The 22,378-nt window shown below is 38.4% G+C and overlaps 1 protein-coding gene across 5 annotated transcripts in view; it reads right to left on the bottom strand.

Moving 5' to 3' along the window:
• Agxt2 (alanine--glyoxylate aminotransferase 2) overlaps window positions 1–22,378 on the bottom strand; it is a 41,804-nt gene that overhangs the window by 14,507 nt on the left and 4,919 nt on the right. For 3 of the 5 annotated variants that reach the window (XM_010605440.2, XM_019204730.1, XM_019204731.1), the window contains exons 2-9: window positions 20,452–20,540; window positions 19,460–19,644; window positions 16,169–16,292; window positions 14,156–14,250; window positions 10,330–10,423; window positions 9,607–9,700; window positions 2,984–3,084; window positions 2,241–2,333 (exon numbers count right to left, since the gene is read on the bottom strand). In XM_010605440.2, the coding sequence (XP_010603742.1) occupies window positions 2,241–2,333; window positions 2,984–3,084; window positions 9,607–9,700; window positions 10,330–10,423; window positions 14,156–14,250; window positions 16,169–16,292; window positions 19,460–19,644; window positions 20,452–20,540 (875 nt within the window). Of the gene's footprint in view, window positions 1–2,240; window positions 2,334–2,983; window positions 3,085–3,119; window positions 3,190–9,583; window positions 9,701–10,329; window positions 10,424–14,155; window positions 14,251–16,168; window positions 16,293–19,459; window positions 19,645–20,451; window positions 20,541–22,378 lie in introns of all 5 variants that reach the window. The other 2 variants (XM_019204732.1, XM_010605443.2) reach the window with 2 other exon arrangements.

Here is a 22,378-nt window from a genome sequence, read left to right on the forward strand (position 1 = left end):
ACAAGTGCAGACACCTGAAACTCATTTTAAATGCAGCTAAAATAACATGTTTCCTTCTCAGGAGGGTTTGTTATTTCCTGTACTCACTCCAGGCTGCTGTAACAAAAGCAGATTCATGGGGTTATTCTTCGATAACAGTGACCAATACAGGGGAATTGTTTAGACATGGGTGTGAGAGAGATTTGGGCTAGACTCCTGGGTTTCTTGCTTCCTAGTTATGGGTCTCCAGGAAAGCTGATTAACTGGTTCAAATGGGATAATGTAGGAAAATCTAACCATCTCATCTTTCTGATTATTTTCCTTTTTCACTCCATCTACGTAAATGCCATACATAAGTGGTATAATGATAAAATATCAGATGGCTTGGACAATGCAGAAAATGGTGTAGAACAATAAGCCATGTTTAGTCACCTAGGAAGAATACGTTTCATAGAATTGGATGTGTAATAGGACAGAAATGGATCATTGTAAGGTGTATAAACTCAAGTGTGTCAGGGATGAATATGTCTGAGAGGGTGGAGTGGCTGGGTCTAGGAGGAAGCGGGGCTCTGGATGTGTACAATGGCTACAAGCAGTCAACATAAAATTCATTAGGACAGTCTTTCTTAGGGTTACCCTCTGTGAGACAGTTTCCGATTATGTTCTTCAAAGTTATGAAGCCACATCTAGAAAATCCTGAAATTTATATTTTCTTCGAATTCAACCTACCTTCCCTTTAATTAGTCTACGTCAGTTTCATTATGTCCTGATTTTGAGATCAGTGTTTATTGTCTTCTCTGATGTAGCTAATTTCAAATTGATTGAATGGAGTTTTCTTATTTTATAACTAGCATATTAACTTTCTTTGTGTAAAATTTTATTTTGTTAGTACATGATCACAGTACCTGAAGTTTACATTCACTTTAGAGAGTAGGTACATGTACCTACCACATCTTGATTCTTTTTAAATCTCTTTCCCCTCCCCACCTGTCTCTTTCTTTCTCTCTCTCTCTCCATCTCTAAATTCCCTTTCGTCATCTTCATTATTATTGTTATTATTATTAGTTCATATTTATGACATATAGTGTTTACATTTATTGTATTTGGCACATGTACAAAAACACATCTTAAATCTCTTTATTTCCCCTTCCTTTCTCTTCTTCCTTTGTCCTTGATCTCTTGGACCCCTTCCCACTCGCAAAAGATCTATCTTCCTGTTTCCTTCTATCTATTACAAAATAAAGGACTGACAGATTAACTTTCTGCAGTGAGGACTTTGTTCAGTTTGCAGGCAGGGTGGGGAGAGGAAGAGGAAGACTGAGCAGGAGGAAGGCAGCCTGAGCTGTGTCAGTGCACCAGGGGCATCATTGCATTTGTGGCACAACAGACCTGGACGCACAGGAACTAGTGGCACCTGAAAAATTTCTGCCATGGGGTCAGCTCAGTATTAGCGGTAGAGAGAAACTGTTCAGGCAAAGATGGTAGGGTTGGAAGAGGCATGAAAAAAATGTAAGTTCTGTACTTCTATGTCACTGGTGATCCTCCTCTGGTCTTATAATCTTCATAGCTACTTTCGGAACATAAAACCTGGCTTTCTTTGGTGCACTCTAGGAGGAAGTTTATTACCGATCAGTAAATGGATCCTGTATAAACACATGGACTAGTGCTTACATAGCCAGTAGGTGTTATTCTTTACAAAATATTTGAAAATTGTGTGTGTTGTATGTTTATTAACTCAACCCAATGATTTTAATCTTTTGGGGAACTATTTTCCAAATACCAGTAGTGGTAACACTCCTCTAATTTATTGGCTGGATTATTATTTGTTTTTCTTTAAAAATAATTCTAGGCAAGCATGGTCAGAAGAGTATTATCAGATCAATTCATATTATTTTGGTAAATCAAGATGAAAACTTGTCTAGGTGGTTTGTCAGTACTCCTGCTGCAAACACCAAAAAGGCATACGTGTGCATGCATACACACACATATGCATGTGCGAGCACACGGGGACACACACACATGCATGCATTTAGTAATGGTAGCATCCCCGATGCCTGTTAGCAACTTATCTGATAGACATCAATTGGATGTTTAAGTTACGTTATACCTGTCAGACTGACCAACTAGCAGAAGCTGACACACTCCAGAGTTTAAACACTGGCTGTTTTCCATCTGGAATACCACAGAGGGTTAAAACAGGGTTTTCCCCATGACCATCCTGACCCCACCACATTAAATTGTGCCCTTCCATTGTTACTCACTTCATCAGCAACACACACACCTCCCCTTTCTCGCACTAGCTCAAAGGCTTCTTTTAGAAACCCCTTTGGGTACTGGACAACTCCATTCACACCCTGTAAAAGACAAAATCAAGAAGACTTATGAGCCGGGCATGGTGATGCACACTTGTGATCCCAGTACTCCAGGAAGCTGAGTCAGGAAGATCATCACAAGTTTGAGGCTAGCCTGAGCTACATTAGAACAAGTCCTTTCACAGTATTAAAAAAGGTGGATCTTATAATAGCAATATTAATGATTTTATAAACAGTCTGTAAATCTGTTCTAATCATGCCTTTTGGAAAACAAATGAAATATTTATTCTTTTCTGAGATTAGAAAAAAGTAGAATTGGGCCGGGGATTTAGCTCAGTGTTTCCACTGCCTGCTTTGCAAGTGCAAGGTCCCGAGTTCAATTCCTGGTACCACACACACATACACATACACACACACACACACACACACACAAAGTAGAATAAGGGGACTTGGTGAGATTTAAGGAAGACTCCCCCTGACATTGTAAGTGTTAAGCAACTAAAAATCACAGGGATTTCCTTTTCCTGGGAATTTCATCTCTCTGTAAAAATGGGGGTCAATTTAAAATCAAGGCATTATGGTTTCTAAGGGGACCAAGAAAATGAATTATTTTGGAATTCTCTAAAATTTATGAGTTAAAACTCTCTTCATGTAGAATTGGGTTCAACTAATGTCTAAGGTTTTATACTTACTTGAATTGGCTCTGCAAAAAATCCAGCAATTGACTTGGCCACGCTAGTGTTCAGAGTATCTTTGAACTGCTCAATATACTGGTCTTTAGCTTGGCAGCAGTCTACAAAAGACAAAGCAGAACACACACACACACACACACACACACACACACACACAAAGAAGCACACAAACCACAGCATTTAAAGATGTGAGAATGGCAGTGCAGAAGAATGGGCAAAAATCATAGAGAAAATAAGAAAAATAGAGTAAATTAACGGGAGAACCACAGAATATGGTAAACTAGGATATGAGGATATTTGTTTCTGAAAAGGAAGCATTGTGTAGAAATGATTTATAATTATTAGGGTAGCCATAAGCACATGAAAAGCCACTGAAGTCATTTCCATCTGGGAAAGAAGTGCCCCCAGCGTGTTGCCGCATGTAGCGTAGCTATTTCACTGAAGGATATTCATCCTCTTAAGTGGGTGGATCTAATTCAAATGTAACTGGGGTAATTTAATCTACTTATAATTAATAGGAAAGAAGAGAAAGAAAAAAAAAGGTACGGTAATCCAGAGCAGTGTATCTAAAAGTGTATTTTGACTGAGTACAATGGTTTTGCATTTTTATATGTCCTTTGTCCTACAAAGTTGGTTTTCAGTCTATGTGAAGAATTGACTTTATAAGGTCTTATAGGATAAACAGATGAATCTGATGATGGAAAACTAAAAGGGAGGTGAAGGGAAGGGGGAAAAGGAAGGGAACGGAGAGATGTTATGGACATGCATCAATGCCTTAGAGTGAATGGAATCATTATGTACCACAAGCAAGTACTAATAAAAATAAAAACATTTGAAAACTCCAACTCATTTACTTTTTATCACTACTTAATTTGATATACCATTTTAAAGAGTAAAGTGTTTCTGTCTTTAGTCAGTAAATATGTTTACAGAACTATTGGAATTCAGTCTACAGAGGAATGGGCTAGAGTCAGACAACTTTCACCCGCTGTGGCTCTTGGCTTTTGGTTTCATGCTCGTTTACAGATCTTTCCCCTTTAATCGAAAGCAGAAACTATGCCTTGTTCATTTTTGGAATACTGTGGGTGCTCAGTAAATATTTGGTGAACTGACAGGAGAACAAACAGTAGAAACTATGACTAGTGTCAGAGACTGAACAATTTCTTTGAAAATCTTTCTTCTCTGGATAGGGAATAAAATGTCCTTGTTCAAATGATGTGTTTAATTTATTAATTCTCTTTTTGACTGGATCTGACTGCTCATAAACCCACCCACCATCTTTTAAATGTCAGTGATTACTTTTTTATTGCTAGAAGACGTACTCATTTTAAAAATTTCCTTCATCAGTTTTTATAGTTTCTTATCTCCTACACATATTTATTTTCAAGCTTATATTTGATTTACTTTAAATATATTAAACACATTCATTTTCTAGTCTATCTGATAACCATCGCTTGAAATCCCCGTGGGTCTTTTTCACGACTCTGGAGTTTTGTTTCCTTGAATGTTGGTTATTCTTGAGTAAACATTGTTTATTTTCCTTGTAATTTCACTTGTGAGACTTCTTTGAGTCCTAGAATGAGGTAGATTCCTCCAGAGTATTTTTACATCGCAGCTTCCAGGCACATGGCACATTTGTAGCCTAAGCTTGAGGCATACTATATATATATATATTTGTATTTCATGGTGGTTCAGATTTTTTGGTAGTTATTCCTCCAAGGTTCTCCCCTTTCCTTCCATTCAGCAGGAGAATCCTTGCAGATTTCTCGCACATGGTGAGTTGCTGCTGGGACATTTGTTTCTCTCTGACTATGGCTAAGGGTATGAGCTCTGGGAATTCTGGCTGTGTTGAAGAGGAGGCTTCCTTATGAGAATTTTCTTTGGCTCTGCCCTGGACTTTGTTATTTCTTTCCTGCACCCCTAGAATTATAAAAACTGAGGCCCAAGGTTACCAGATTTGACAAATGCCCTCAGACCAAAAGCGACTACACTGCTTTAATGATCTCTTTAGGTTTTTGAGAATTGGTTTTTATTTCATTGTTTATTGGTACTTTTTAGGTATACAGTACAGTTACATTCATCATTAGGATCTTGTGCCTTTACATGATGTATCTTCGTTCTTATTTTTTCCCCATTCCCCTGGCCTCCCTTCACCCCTTCCACCCTTCCCTATTTACAAAGACTTTGTTTCCATTTTTTCCTTTTCTCATATTTTTTCTATTCCTTCTTTCCTTTCCTTACCCTCCCCACCTCCCCTAATCCTGTAGCTCTTTTCTTTCTATTTCACATGGGAATTGTTTTATTTGCTTTTTTTTAGGAATCCATATTTTTTAAATTAAAACATTTGTAAAAATTTAAAGTCTGACCAGGGATTTAGCTCAGTGGTGCCACTTATTGCTTGCTTCACAAACACAAGGTCCTGAGTTTGATTCTTGGTAACCCCCCAAAGGAATTAAAATTTAAAGTTTAGAAATTGGGTAAGGATGAGAAAAATCTAAAACATGATTTCAAGTTAGTAGTTCCCTGTGTTTCTAGACTATAAAATGGCCTTTCAACCACACTGTTTTTCTCTTGTAAATTAAAAAAAAAAGTTTTTTGATACCAGGGCTCAAACTCAGGCCCTTGCACTTACAAGGCAGGTGGCAGAACCACTGAGGCAAATCCCCAGCCTTCTTGTAGATTGTTTTGGAAGGTATATTAGAGAAACTTTTGAATTATAGGGACATTTTTTCTAAGAATGGAGTGTATTGTTCAGATATCTGGGAACATTTATTTCATTCTTTAAAAGGATCCATTCTATTTTCAGTAATTTTCATTGTTTTAAAACATTTTGATAGGATAGAAAGAAGTGTTCTCAATGAAGAATTTTCTTTTCTCCAAATAGTAACTTGGTTTTGGTTACTGATGTGTTTTGAAGTTCTTTTTGAAAAAATGTGCAAAAGAGTAATCTCTGAGTTTCCTAGGTCTTGGTAATTTTAGTTTAATTATTGCTACTTTCATTAGCGGAATATTTCTTTTTAGTTTATATATATAAAAGTTTAAAAGTAATGTACTTGTGCTTAGTTCTATAGAATTAAACTGATTTTTTCCAGAAATGAACTTTAAATATCATAGATGAGTTCAGACTATTATGTGAAATATTTTGCTTGTAGTAATCAAGTATTATTTGATTTTTCAGGGATTTCTGAGAATCCTGATGTTTTTGTATCAATGCTTTAAAGAGTATATTTCATATTTTATCTAGGAGTTTTGGTTGTTTGCAGTTGGAGATAACTCAGTCTGTCATATTTTTTTTTTGTTTGTTTGATTTTGTTTTTTGGTACCGGGGATTGAACTCAGGTTCTTGTGCTTGGGAGGCAGGTGCCAGAACCACTGAGCTAAATCCCCAGCCTCAGGCTGTCATATTAATGCTCTTGTCCGTCCAGCTCAAGTATCTTAGTAGTAACCGTTTTTCTGCTTTGTATCCTACTTCAATATGGTAAGAGTATTTCTGCTGGTGGTGATGGGTGCTACCCTGTTAGACACCCCACATAAATAGACATGAAATCTTGTGGGTGAAAGAGGACACAAGGAAGGGGAAGATTGTCCAGAAGGGTTGTCCAAGCTCAGAAGCTGGTGTGTGTGTGTGTGTGTGTGTGTGTGTGTGTACGCGTGTGTGTGTGCACATGTGTGTGCGTGTGATCACTGAAGGTGGGAACCACCAAGGAAGCAGAAAGGGCAATAGAGGGATTCTTCTGCTCTGGGAGTACTAAAGATCCCAGATCAATTGCATCCACAAATTATTGAATTTTCAGAATTTTTATGGTTTATGCTTTAATTCTAAAGAGCATTATAGCATTTCTGAACTAAATTCAAATCTACGGCCAGCAGAAAGAACACAGAGGGGTATTTGAATGGGATAGAAGCTCTATGACCGTATGACAGCAAAAGCAGTCTGAATGGGAGAGAATCACCACCCACTATGAGATCATTTCCCTAGAGGTTGAGATAATTTTCCTAGAGCTTGTCTCCTGAAGGCTGGAGATATGGAAGAGAATCCACCAGTAATCTCCATCATAGCTAAAGCAAGAATAACTTTATACCTCAGCTCTTCTTAAGAAGAATCAAAGAAAAACACTATCTGCCCCCAAACATGTGATAGTTTAGCACTTCAATTTACATATCTATCTGATATCTTTGGTTAGTTGGAGATCAGACGTTAGGTGCATGAAAAAGGAAGAGTGATAGGGATATAAAACTCAGAAAGCATTTTTAAAGAATCTCTTTTGTTGTTTTGATGAATGGATACAATAGACAAATCTATGCTTCTAGAGAGTGAAATTCTCTATTAGAAAAGGAAGAGAAAATGCCATTGGATAACACTAAAGGATGGATTAAAAGATATTAAAAAGACATAATTTGGAGAATCAGAAAGTCATTTGTAGTATAAAAATCAAAGATTAGAGTAAAATCAATCCAAAGTGTTAAATTTGGTTGCAATGATACCAAAGAGAGATTTTACTTGAGCCTCTGCTAGATAATTCATGGCTTTTCCTTCCTCTGCCCACATGTTCAGTGATGAGAGGACTGTCACTATGCTTATCTCTGTATTTATACTTGCTTCAGTGGCTCATTGCTGTGACTCCAGGTTAGGTTGCCTCTGGAGAGAGAATTGGTACATTAGTGTCTCCATGGTAACTTCAAGAGGATGTGGATACTACCACAGAGTGGCTATGGGACTCTATTTTAGTTGGTGATACAGAAAGAGTGGAATGAGGTGCCTAAAAGATCAACAATTTTTAAGGAAAATAAAACTTTCCTTCCCTGAGGAAAACAGTATGATCAGCAGCATGACTGGGACATTACAGGGGCAGTGGGGATTGAGAGGTGAATTTCATATTAGGTTACATCTTAAAGTCAGGCTTGGAATGAACCTCTGGAGAAAAAAGTTCTGGGAAGGTAGACATGAATGAAATTTATGTTTCTCACCATCATTTAGCCTTTAGATGTGACTACCGAGATGACCATGGGGTCTGGAGTTTTCAAGTTTTTAAGGCCTCAAAAAAGGAGGGTGCAGGGAAGAAAGAAGAAGAAGAAGATGAAGAAGAAGAAGAGAGGAGGAGGAGGAGGAGGGGAGGAAGAAGAGGGTTGTGCAGTGGGGAGGAAATGAACATCTCATAGACATTCCGTCTACTAGATTCTTTGATGGTGTTTTGCAGACAGTCTTAGACCTGTGGGCACATCAAATTGATTTTACTTCTTGATCTACATAGATGTGATATAAGGCTTTACTTCATATAGTCAAGTAAAAATTAAATTTAAATTTCTATTAACTTCCCCCCTCTGCAAATATGATTATATGCCCTATATCCTGCAATGTGATGAGAGTTGGGGTAGGGGGATAGGTATTGCTAACTTTGTTTTACAAAAGAAAAAACTGAAACAAATGATGGTCCTTTTGTTTTAGGTGAACCCTAGTAGGGATGGGCATGGAAGTGAGATTTCTTGGCTTCATGCACTTCTTCCATCATGGCCAGAAGAGCAGAAGTTGTTCTTCAGCTTGGCTTCAGCTTGTTGGTGCATCAGTGTGAATGAGGCGAGACACAGGTGTTGGAAGCACTGGCTTTGCTGTCAGAATGTCCTAGCTCTCTCATTTCTGCTATGTGAACCTTGGTTTCCTTGTCTCTAAAATACAAAGTTTGAATTATAGCTTTGAACTTCCTTGTGGTTTTAAATCTTGCAACCAGGATATTTTGTCTTGTTCCAGTGCTCATTATTCCATTCTCCTACCTCCATTTACTTTGATTCCATATGAATTTGAAGACTGTGGTGACTCTGACTCTTTTTTATTCAAGGATGACTCTTAAGACTTCTCCTCTCAACCTGGTGACGCAAGCTATTCCATTAAAGATCTTTTGGCTACAGCAGTTTATTCTTTCTTCAGAAGTACTTAGGAGCAGCTCTTCAAAAGGTCCTGTATTATGATGACAAATATGAGACAGGGCTTGCTGACAACCAAAGTGAAAATTATGTTTCCTCGGCATGTCTCTTCATGTTGCGGACAAAAAATACAAATAAAAATGTGACTAATAAAATAGAAAATTTCCATATGCTTTTAGAACTTTTGCAAGAGATGTCACCAGATTCCAGGAATGGTCTCATGTTTTGACAGATGCTCTTACTTTGGCTGGCATTCTGAGTCCCTGGAGAACTTTTCTTTTTTCTTGACTGGAGTTTTGAATTGTCAAAAGTATTCTTTTTCTTTTTCCCTTTTCCCATTGTGAATTGGTAAATAGTCCCATCCACCTCACTTGCTTTTACAATTGACATAGACCTAATGTTAAGAGAACTAACAGAGCTCCTTTAATCAATTGTCAGGTGGTAATGGGTTTTAAACTTATGTCCCATAGCTTGAGATACTTTTCCTAATGTCCATAGGGAAGCCTTGGTGGTAAAATAGTGGTAGGCATGAAAAGAGTTGATTTTTTGAGCGGGTCACTTATTAGTTTCTAATTTTGTTTCCTCTGAATTTTCCCTTTCCCATTTCTCCAAATTTGGTTGTGCACACAGGGATGATTCTGTCCTTCTACTTCTTCACCCCTCTTGATTTTACACTCTGCCCCTTCCTCCCTGCCCCACTGGACCTGGTGCACAGCTGCATTTCCTAATTGTTTGTACTGGAGAATCTCGACAGTGGCTTCCTCCCCAAGGGCCACGGAAGACATCTGGGCACATTGTCTGCAAATGAAAAAGAAGGATTTTGGCAAAATAGGAACACAAGACAGCCAGTTTGTGAGAGCACGTGGTAGCAATCAAGGCAAGAGGGCTTCTGAATTTGATACTGAGATTCTGTCTCCTCACTCTCCCCTTTCCTTAGGGTGAAAATCTAATACCATACTTTGAAGATTTTTTTTTCTCAGAAACCACTTATGTGGGCATTCTTCTAAGAAAACTGATTTAAATGTTAGCCTAGAAACAATTTTCTCAAAGGTTTATTGGATAAGGGGATTTTAAAGAATAAAGATAATTAAATAACTGATTCGGAGGTTGAAAAAATTAATACATATGAGAACAGAAGGTGAGGACAGTGACAAATTTGTGGATTCAACATTCTCAGAGTCTTAGGTTTACTTGGTTGTACTTAGGAGCAAAGAAGTTTCAAAACTCTATCAATAATTATTACTCAGACTCTGAAGGCCTTTAATAAGAAACAATCTCCTTAAGTGGTCTTCAATTGAGTCAAGCTGATGCTCAGATTAATGATAGGCTTTATATTTGTTTCTAATTGTAAATCTTATCAATTAGTCCACATACACAGCAGTTCTTTGAGCAACAAGACAACAAACAAACACAAACTTAAAACTCACTGATTGGCAACCCATCCCACTGGGGAGTTCCATCTTGAAGGTCCCTATATTCGTCAAGCCAAGTGTGTAAGGACTGCATCCATGGTAGGCTCCTCTGCAGAGGAAAGAAATGGGAGGATGGAGTCATGTTAATGTCTCTTGTATTACTGGCCTGAGAAGAACATGCACAAGAGAATCTGTGATGGCTAGAGAGATGAACTAGAACAACATATACATTGAATTCGATAGTTTCTAAGAACTCTCCCAAGCCTATATGACATGAATGTACTTATTTATCTTTTCAGATGGTATCATGGATTTAAAATTGTAAAAGGACTTTTGGAAGTCATCTGGCTAAGAATTCTGACTTTAAAACTCACCCCATACTATTACTTTAAAGTTGTGTCCTGGATTCTTTGCTGACTCTGAGGGCCCAGGACCAAAATATTGGCTGTCCTCATAGTCCAGCTACCTTTCTAGTTTTGGTCTCTAAACTTTAGTTGTTGAACACCCAGAAGACAAGATCAGTGAAATTAGTAGTTCAGTAGGAACACTGAGCTAAACTATTATAATTTTGTCTGGACATTAAGCACTGTGAATTATAAAGCATAGTTAGGGGGCTGTTATTTCTTATCAACCATGGTTGTTTTAGTAGTTTAATCCCTGCAGAATGTTAACGGACAAAAGTTATACATTATAGAGAAATTTAAGATCAAGAGCCACACATAGTATTGTAGCCTGACAATAATGGTAACTTTTTTTTTTTTATATTGTTTGGTACTGGGGATTGAACTTGGGCCCTTGCACTTGTGAGGCAGGTGGTGGAACCATTGAGCCAAATCTCCAGCCCTAATAACATTTTCTTTGTAACACTTACATGTTCATTAGTATGGAATGAACAGTCTTTCAGTCAAACAACTCCGTCTAATCACAAGACATTAAATGACATAAAGAAAACTCTTAGTTGTTATCCTTTATTATGATGTCATCTAAATAGAATATACATATTGGCCTGTAAATATACCTTACACATTCATAATATCTAATCTCTAATTTTAGTGGTTGAAATTGTTTCGACTGTTTGGCGACTGAGCATCCCTAAGTGTAGTGATGCATATAACACATCACATAAGTTTTTAAGAAAACTATTATTTGACTGGTTATCTCATGCTGGCTTGACATGAGAGAACTTTTTCTATAGGATTCTACATCTTTGTTAGGTCACTCAACTTCCTGAGCAGGGAGATTGCTGGACACCAGAAGACAAATATACTGTGTGCCAAAGGAGGGTCATCATGAGGGAAAAGTCACCCACATTTTCACTGAGAGCAACATGGTCTGGCAAGGCTGTGACCCATCCTGACAGCTGATGCTGACAGAGGATCTGAGAGGCTCTATGCATGGTTCCAAAATATTTGCTTGAAGAGACTTAAATGACTTTGATAGATAGCAAGAGGTTCATGTCAATGCAGGTCTCAATTTAACTTTGTCTTAAACACCCAGCAGAAAAGAATAACCAAAGGAGGTATAAGATAATGTCATAGTAAAAAAAAATAATGCCATAGTAATAAAGATACATATAAAAAGGGGCTCCATCACTGACCCATTCTGGCAGTTTCCAGCTCTACCAGTAGCTGACCATGGTTATGGATCATTAGGGAAAAACTATAGTAAACTCTGTAAGAGCTCTGCTAGAGTTTTATATTTCTTAGAAAAATTTGTTCTTCAAATTGTCTCTTACAGCTAAAACTAGAGAGACTGATGACAAAATATCAGACTTACAGGTAACCTCTCTCAATGAAAAACTCTAAGTCCAGCAGTTTCAATCACTTTCAGTTTCTAATTGTGAGTTTCTCCCTAACCTGCCCTTTCATTCTAGTGTGCTCATGCTTAGATTATGCATACTCTAATTTCTTAAAAGTTTTATTTATTCTTGCCTAGAGGCTGCCAAACTCCAAGCCATCATACAAATGAAACCAATGAGAAATGTGCTAGACTTCTTTTACCTGGATCCACCAGTTCAATCTTGTAAACAGCTCATAATTTCTAAACTATATAATATGACTTCTGTGTTGGATTCGGAAGTATCCTGGACTTTCACCTTATTCTCTTTGTTCGCTGTATTCATAGCAATCCTGCTGACCTTATCATTTGGCCCATGCATTCTTAACTGTTTCTTTGACTTTGTCTCCACCAGACTTAAAAGCTATGCAGCTACCAAGATGACAATGCCAGGCACCTACCGAAGGCCTTTAGACAGACACATTGTAGAGTAACTGTAACTGCTGACCACAAGTATGACCCTCTTCAGCTGGAAGTAGAAAGAGCTGTCTTCACCCTTTGCCCCTCATAGCAGTTAGGGGTACTTCTTCAGAGTGGGGACATTGCAGGTAGGTAAGTTAATTGGATATCTTGTAGGCAGTTAGACAGGGCCACCCTCCCCTCAAGGAGCCAACACAGCAAGGAGCTAACATGGAGGACAATCAAGGCACCTTCACTAAAGTCCAGAATTATAAAAGGAGATAAACTACTATACCTTTATGCTTCCCCTGGGGATAAATAGCAGTGATTGATATTCTAAATAGGTTTTAATCACCTGGGTGGGGGGACGAAGGTCTTAACCCAGCCTTTTCAGGAAATAATCCTGACCCCCACCCTTACAGAAAATCCTTGTATTCTTTCTATGTGACTTGCTCCCCCATTTGACCCCCCATTTAATCAATATTACCTGGGTGACTGTACTTGTCATCTTATTGGTTGGTCATGGTTTTGCTCCACCTTAAGGCCACCTTGTAATTTTCCACTGGGCCTTACAGTTTTGTCCCACTTTGAACCCACGCCACCACATAGCTTTGATGTATAAAACATCTTTGAAAAGGGGTGAGAGGATAACCCACTTTCTAGTCCCCCTTTTGTCTCTCACACAGAAGCTTTCTTTCTCTCAATAAATTTTTCCTACTCTTTTAAAAGAAAGCTGTGAACCTCATCTATAAGCAACATACCAGAAATTATATGTTCAACAACTGCTAGTTTTCAAAGTCGTCAGTTTGAAAAGACAAGTATTTGTTCCTGTGATGAAGCTGTTGTCAATCTCTTTTGGGGAATGGTCTTTAAATTACTTATAACCCCTCATTTGACCTATAAGAAATATAGGTTTTATTTCTTTTGAACATGACATAGTCATATTTAGTGTAAGTCATACTAATTAATTTGGACCATTTCACAAATCCAGATCACCTTTAAATGAAGATGTAAAGTTATTTGAAGGATGGTCATATATCTTGAAAGAGGAGACACATGTTAAACTTTGGTAGTACATAACTCCTGCAAATAGAACAATATTAATTTGGGCATACATATTCTGGAACACTATTTTGATAAATCATAATCCTTTGTTTGATATTTATTTGATAACAAACATGCTTACAATAACTGCATGTGGATTATATATATATGGAATGTATGAGTTTAGACTGAAATTTTAACTAGTTAGGCTAAAAAATGAGACTATTCATTCCACCAGTTTTTGCTGTAAGTTATTGCTGTCTTTTATAAATATCTTATGAATCTCATTATCCTTATGAGTCTGCTAAAAAAGGTAACTGTGAATAAATTTTTAATTTTCTATTACTTTTAATACTAAGATAACCATCAAGGACTTGTCAAGCCATTTTAGATGGAATTATCTAGTTAGTAAATTAACTTGACTGTTTTTGCCCTAAAACTTAAAATTAGAATGATATCCCAGAAAAGCTTCTTTCCTTTTCCAGGCCAAGATTTAAAGATGCACATGTAGTATTGGGACAAATTAATATCATTAAGGGAGATTATTCTAAGGTGTGATTACCTGAAAGAAATGATGTCTGTGTTTTTTGAGTGTGCTCTTGCCATCAGCATGGCCAGATCATTGGCTTCTGAGCCACTGTTCACCAAGAAAATGACCTGGAGAGAAAAAGAAAACATGTGACCCCATACTTTAATTTAATTCTTGATTATTCAATTCATGCAAAATTGCTAAAGATTGTATCTCACTCTCAGAGAGAGTGGGGGGAATCCTTCAGATCAGTTTGCCTAGAAGTCCCATTATTTAGTCACTATATTAATTCTTCAGCTTTTCACTGAGTGGATGTTATGTGCTAGAAATACAAAAAGAGCTAAGAGGTTGTCAGACTATTAAGCATTTTGGGTTCTCATTGGTTTAATCTGTGAAATGCTAAGGTAGGGAGCCTTGGTGAGGAACATGGCGGTTAGCAATTGAATACATCTGAGGTCTTCTAGCTCCTCAAGCCTTCTAGCTAACCCATTCCACCTGATTCTGAAGGCTTGGAATGAAGCGAGACTTCTGATCCTGCAATCCCAGGGGATATTCTAGCCTGGCCACATTGTGTGTGTACACTGGAAAAATAAGTGAGTAAATAAAAAGTACAGCTCAGCCTAGATGAAAGAATGGGGAGGACTGAGGGGATCCAAGTCCTCAGGCAGGGACTGGGAAGCATGTGTTTATGACTACTGTCATAAACACCATAAGCAGCACCCTGCTTCTACTATTTCATGAACATCTGGCTCTGAATATAGGTTGCAGCTATTTCAAATTTCTCTATATATCCTAGATAATAGTATAGTAAATAGAGTCCTGGATAATATAGATGCTAGGATAGAATAATAGCTAACATCAGGTATGGCACTATTATAGATTCTTCATAAATATTAACTCATGTAATGGTTAAATGCCAATCTTGGTCAACATTTTTAGAGCTCAGTTCAATTTAAAAATTCAGTCATTTCAAAAAGTGTAGGGAAAGTAGGAAGGGTAGGGGAAAGGTAATAAGAGAAAGGAAAAAAATAGGGGAAAATGAAAAAATGGAAATAAAATGTTTGTAAATGGGGAGGGGAGGAGGGGGTGAAGGGAGGGCAGGGACAAGGGGAAAAAATGAGAACCAAGACCTGTCATGTAAAGGTACAAGATCCCAATAATGAATGTAACTGTAATATATACCTAAAATGTACCAATAAACTCAATGAGGAAAAAAATTGAAAAAAAGGAAAAAAATGTAGTCATTTCAGAGGCAGAAAACATCTAATTTAACAAAACTATCTAAGTGCATTTTAGATTGTTAATTCTTAAAAAATGGCTCTGCTCTTTGTAAAAGAAGAAATGCGAATAACTTTTCAGAGAAGCTAAGGAGCAAAGACATGAAAATTTCTTGGGACATAGAGGTGAAGACCAAAGAGAACTGGTGTTAGGGAACTGATCATGTTAAAGTATGCTGTGACGCTGCCATCACAGGCTGTATTCTCCTGCTACCTCTTGGCTCCTAAAACGACCTCATGCCCTTATCTCTGTCCCCCCCCCCCCCCACCCCCCGGCCCCCAGGCTGGACCCATAAAAGCAATCTGGCCTGTGATAGGTTGAAAGTAGCTCACCCCTCATCAATAATCAATAGCTTAGCCCAAAAGTAATAAAAGGACCTTCCCTTCTTTGTTCTCTTCTTCTACCCCTTCTTCCTCTCTGCTCCTGCTTCCTGAATAAAGTCTCCTGTCGGCCTTCTCGGTGTTTGTGTGTGGACTAGTTGTTGAGCATCTCTGAAACCCTTTCAACTGGGGCTGCTAGTGATTTGGACAGAGGTGTCATAACAAGAGTCACCAAGGTAAGAAGATAAGAGAGGATTCAAGTGAATATTGGCTTGTTTCATCAGCAATTCATAAATTGTTTTCTTTTGCTTGTTTACTTCCAGATGCTGCTAACAGCTCACCATGACAAGTGTTCACTGGATTGACCACATTTCCTGCCCATATTCCTGCTTCTCTGGGCAAATCCCTTGGAATTCTGAGACTATCTTTTTAAGTTGATAACACATACCTTTAAGGGCTCAGGAAGAAGGGCCAAGAGCTCCTCTGCATATTTGTGTACTGCAGGGTGGAAGAAGACAGAACTTGTGTGCCACAAGCGTCCAAGCTGTTTTTTTGCCACTGTGTTTACCTTCCTGGATAAATAGAAGAGTAGAGTCACCCACATTGCCACAGGATATAGCCTTCCAACACACATACTAGCCACTAAACTCAGACATTTGGTGATTTCTCAGTCTCAAGAGGCAGGTTTCATCTGCACTTAAGAAAAAACTCCTCTAGCTAATAGAGGTGTCCAGCAATGGTACATCTTGCCTAGTGATAATAAATTTTTCATTGTTCAAAGGAGGCTAAAGGATTGTGTGCTTGGGATTTGAAATAAAAATTTCTTGTTTAGGGGGGAGTTTGGGCTTAGCATTTCTTCTACTTATTTTTTAAACAATCTTTTGAACATTTTAGAAGTAAGTATAATTTAGTGGTAAGCCTGAGTACCTTCACATTTTGTTTTTCTAAAGAATTATAGATTCATCAAACACATGTATACATCACCAAGAGATTTTCCTCCAAAAGAGATCCCATGACCTGGGTCTGAGGAGGGGTCAGTGTTGAAGAATGTTTTGTAATGATGAAACCACATTGTTTGAAGGACTGAGCCAAGTCTATAGAAAGTTCACATTGAGGAAAAGTTGGAACTAAATGTAGAAAAATATGTGGGCCCCTCTAGGAAAACTAGGAAAGGCAGGGTAAGGTGTTTTACTTCGTCTAAAAGACAGCAATTGCTAAAGTTTGTTTTACCCTAATTATGTTTTTTATTAATATGTGTCACTCCAATTAAATCTGTTCAATAGTTGAATAACTTTGAGACCTGCCAGATCAAACAGATTACCTGGGACTTATTAATACTTTTTTTTTTGGTACCAGGGATTGAACTCGGGACCTTGGGCTTTCAAGGCAGGTGGCAGAACAACTGAGCTAAATCCCCAGCCCCAACTTGTTAATACTTTTTTAACAGGTTAATGTACACTGTTTCCAGAAAGAAGATAGAGTTTAAAGTATTTCCTAAACTTATTTTCCCATGCAATTCTTTTTCATGGAACTGTCCCTGTGATTGATGTTCCAGGAATCTCACTGTAGAAATTTTGGAGAGTCAGTGTACTCTTAAAAGGAAGAGATACTTGGCTAAAGCACTGTTAGAAACAAAATGAGAGCCAGTGAAGCATAAAATGGAGGGGAGAGGATTACTACTAATATGGTGCTAGATTGCTGTCTCAGTCACTTTCTTCATCGCCAGGACACAACACCCAACACCCACAAATTGAGGGAGGAGGGGTCTATTTTGGCTCATAGTTTAGTGCATAGTTGGCTGGTTCCAAGGGAGAAATGGAATAGTGAAGGGCCCAGCCAAGGAAAACATGCTCAATTCATGTCAGGCAGGAAGCAGAGAGAACACAGTATCCGGAGAGTGAGATGTACCTTGCAGATAACAACCTTCAGTGACACATCTCCCACCAGGTTCCACCTCCTAGCAACACATTTAGCTCTGAACTCATTTGTGGATGAATGCACTGATAAGAACAATGCTCCATAATCCAATAATTTCCCAAAGCAGTGCAGGAGGCTTTGAGAGGACACCCCAGATCCAAGTCACAGCAGTGGGCACAGTGGCCTCAGTGGGAGGAGGAAGATCTCCTAGAGCATGGGAGTTGATGGAGAGGAGAGGAGCCAGTAGGAGAGGCATTTCTATGGAGGGAAAACTGTCCATGGCATCGGGTTGCTAGAGGGAATGAAATGTAGGGAAGCATCAAAGATGAATTCAATAGTCTTGCCTGGACCTCTGGGAAAACCCCAAGAATGGTTGAGAAATACTGCTGTTCCCAGTTCCTTTACAGAGCAGGTAGTTCACCTGTGACCCTTAGATAAATAAATAAATGTATTAATTAAAAAGGTTTATGTAGATGATGGATTTAACCTCGGAAATGTTAAATTTGAGCTGACAGTGGAATATAAAAGGTGAGAGGTGTCCTATATGGTAGTAGAGAATCTGGGGCATCTTGAGGTCTGCTCTAGCCTCATTAGATTCATTATTATAGCTTGGTCAGGCACCAAGACTGAATAGATGACTGAGGAAGTGGAAAATGCAGTAACCAAATAAGCAGGGACAGGAGAATGAGGCGGGTCCAGTTCTGTGGTGGGGGAAATAAGAGATGAAAGAAGTAAAGAGGGAAGAGCAGAGAACCAAGAACAGAGCCGGGGACACCACTAGGGGTTAGATGGAGATCAGGAGAAACACAAACGTCGTGAAAGCCAAGGACACTAATGGTCAAGTATTAGAGACAATGCCAACATTATTGGGAGGACTGAACAAAAGTGTTTAAAAGTATTCTCTTTTCCATTTTCTCTGCTTCATTTATGTTTGTTTATGTTATGTGGTAAATTTTATCTCAAATTTATTTTGGATGCTTCTTGGTACCTTGTATGGGATGGAAGCTTCCTGAAGACAGATGGCGAAAGAGAAGGAAATGGAGACGGTGAGACTGAATCTACAGGGACAACTCAGTCCTCAACCACAGACTCCTGCTGAAAGAGAAGACCTTTTGCCTCCTCCTTTGATATGACAATCCTATACAATTTATTTTTAGACTTTCTGCTTTTTCCTTGTGACTTAATGTGAATTTTATGAGGCAGATTGTTAAGGATAAGTCATATCAGATATTGAAATGAAAGACCACACAGGAACCAAAAGGGATGTAGAAGAACCTGATGAAACTGTGTGTGGAGGAGTTGATGATTAAGTCTTCAGGAAGCCTCAAGATTAATTGCTCCATACATTTCTAAGTAAATTTCTAACTAAAATTACATCTGTCTCCTATTAGCATTTCTTTCCTCACTCATCTCTCAGAGTCCATGAAGAGCTCACATTAGACCTTATTTCTCATCGTTCATCATCCCTCATCCTACACTCTTTTCTCCATGTTTTTCTGAAAGGCTCCTGCCTTTCTCTTCCTTTCTTCCTTGTCTCTGTCCTTGGGAAGTGGTTACTAGTGAAAAACACAGAGAAACACTCCAAACACACAGTCCATGCCACTCTGCATGTGCAGTGAGAATGGGGAGAACTTGCAATGTCAGAAAACAAAGTTCAGTGTCAAGAGCTATTACCCAGAAATGTATTTGGGAGTATTTCAGCCACAATCTGTAATAGGTATTTTTTTCAACTAGGGTAAGCAAATCAAGGGTTCTCAGTTAGTCACATGCTCTTTCCCATATTTTTCTGGAATTAGAACCCCTGGATTGTAAAGATACTCACGGGTGGCAGTGACCAACACTGACAGTGACAATCCCCGAAAAGAAATCCAGGTATCTGTTTCCCTCAGAATCAAATAGCCATTCCATGTGCCCCTGGTGGAGCATCAGGGGCTTCTGGAAATATGCTGTCACCATAGGAGAAAGATGTTGCCTGTGGATCTCCAGTGCACGGTCATAGGCAAGGGACTGCAGATAGACAAAGTTAAAATCTCTTTTACTTATCACCACAGTGCTGATAGGATCATCAGCATGTCAATTTAACAGTGCCTGGTGAGTGGAGCCTAGGGCCATGAAGGATCACAAATGGGTATATTTATTCAACATCCTTCTTATAAGTTGCTGAATCCTTTCCTTTTAGCAGGTAAAATTATTATTTGTGGTATTTTGATCCTTTTCTAGAGAAAACACAAGAAAAGGGCTGGCATTTTTATCTCTCAGTGGAAAGTTTTAGCTTTGGAAGTAACATTTTGTTCCTATTTTTGAAAATAAATAGTGAAGTGTCAGTGGTGTTTATAATTTTGATTATAAAACTTTTTTCTTGTATCTCTCTTCTTTGCGGATCTATAATTTCAGATCTATGAGTATTGTGTAGAGTGAAAGGTAAAAGTGTGCGTATATGTGTGAGAAGGCACACAAAGGATTTAGCGAAGGACTCTAGAAGATCGGATTATGTATTGCCATATTAATTAGTTAAAAGAAGGACACTTAAAAAAGGAGATGTGTGTCATTGCATGTGTGATGTATCTCTGCAATACATCAATGTCTGTCTGCCTCTCTATCTTTTGTGCTCTCACACATACACATCAACCCATAAAATGGTACTAAATTGTGTGGAATGTTTTCAGAAGCTCTCAAGGATTTAATGGGTAAAATATCTGGGATGGCACAGCTTAGTGGCAAGCAGGGGAATTTGTAGGTATTTCTTAGGCAACAAGATTGAGGCCTTCTATGGGGAAACACTTCTTTGGATTTTCCTGAAACCCTGAGTCTTACCTGGTATCTTTCAGGTAAGAAGTCACATGGAGGCATTCTGGGTTTTGTGTGAAGACCAAGCTTGGTTACAGATGCCCAGGAAGCACCTACTGGAAGTAAGGTTAAGTAGGGTTAAGATTGTCCCCTAAACTTGACATAGGTCTGTTTGTGACAGTTACCTATAGTTCCATGAATAAAAGTTTTTAGATATTTTTGTTTCTTAATTTAAAAAATAACAAATCAAAATTAATTTTGATTTAAAAACTGAGATGTCCTAATGAAGATTTCCTAGAGGAGAAAAAGAAAAAGCAGTTCCTCTTGAACCTAGTCCAAAAACCATGGAAGATGCTGTGCTGGGGCGAGACCTAGTTTTCCCACCACAGTCCCTCACAAGCTAGGTAAGCTCAGGTCAGAAGACCCTCAGTGTTGCCCCATATACATATTGACTGATTCTCTCTTCATTTGAAAAAATAAGTCAATGCAGTACATTGTGGGAGTCTATCCATTGTTAATAAAGGCACTTTTTAGGCTCTCAGCTTCTCAATGCCTGAATCCAGGTCTGTGAATCATTAATCATGGAGTTAAGTGGCCTTTGACTCCTATTGTAGGGGATGAAAAGGGACAGTGTTAACAAATACCTGGAATCGGCTGGACAGCCACTCTCTCTACTGAGTCTCCCAACACAAGACTATGACAAAGAGTGATAAGCTAAGCCAAAGGAAACATCAAATGTTTGGAGCTGGGAGAGAGTCTAGATGTTCTGGAGGATCAAAATACTCAATTATAGATAAAACTAAGATGGTAAACTGTTTTCTTTAAGCTTACCAAGCTAATTAGCTAAAGAACAGGAATGCAACTTTAAATTTCTAACTCTCAACCTAGTACTCTTCTTTATCATCCACGGGCACCTTCACCTTTCCTGCCAGCACAGACTATGACCTCTCTGCAGCAGTAGGATGGGATAATGAATCAGAAATATCAGAGCTGGAAGAGGTGCCTGGAGCCTTCAGGAGTACTCTTGGAAGAGAATGCTCCTAATTTTAAAGGTTCAAGGTCAACATCAAGCTAATTTTAGGGGTAGAAAGAGCTGAGGAAGTGAAGCCTCTTATTCAGCACAAAAGGTAAATGCATGAATGAAATGTGGGTGTTGGTGTGGCTATAAGGTCATAGCCCTAGGAAGCTCAATGAACAATTGTATTTTTAAATGAAGCTGGAAAGAAACAACTCTAAATTCATTTTCTCTCAAAGACATCCCATTAACTTTTCTACTATAAATAAACACTAATGTCATTAATTTGATCTTACTTTAAGAGCAAATGGTTTTGGGTATTCATCATAGAAATGACAAAAAAAGATAGCTTAAGTTTTCTGAGAATTTCACCTTTAGAAAAGCTTTCCATTGTGCCTGTCTGCATTAGTTACTCTTCTGGGATGGAAAAAATTTTTTTCGAGTGTTTCTGAGAACTGAAAATCTTTTGGCTTCATCAGACTCATTTTGCCATCTATAAAATTGGAATTGCTCATTGTGGAGGCTATCAGGTCTCTTGTCTTCTAGGTTATAGGAATTATGAGAGTTGGCTGGAGAGAGAAGAGAGTTGGAGAAAAAAACCTTGATAAAGAAAACCCTGAGGGCCCGGGATTTAGCTCAGTGGTTCTCGCTGCCTGCCTCACAAGCTCAAGGACCCAACTTTGAATCCTGGTATCCCCCCCAAAAAAAAACCCAACAACAAAAAACCCCAAAACAAAACCAAAAAACCAAAACCATGAATTTTAAACGCAAAGGCAGTTTCATCCATTAATTTACTCATTCGTTCCCAGAGAGACGAGTGTATGATGGAGGGTGAAGGTCCTACACGTAATACGTAACATTGTGCCTGCAGGAGAAAGGAAAAAGGAAGAACAGAAGACAGAGAAGAACAGAGACAGACTGCAAGCAAGCAGAAATATA

The sequence above is a fragment of the Fukomys damarensis genome, unplaced genomic scaffold (genome assembly GCF_012274545.1).
Source record: "Fukomys damarensis isolate Sample0158 unplaced genomic scaffold, DMR_v1.0_HiC HiC_scaffold_1, whole genome shotgun sequence".
Taxonomy (NCBI): domain Eukaryota; kingdom Metazoa; phylum Chordata; class Mammalia; order Rodentia; family Bathyergidae; genus Fukomys; species Fukomys damarensis.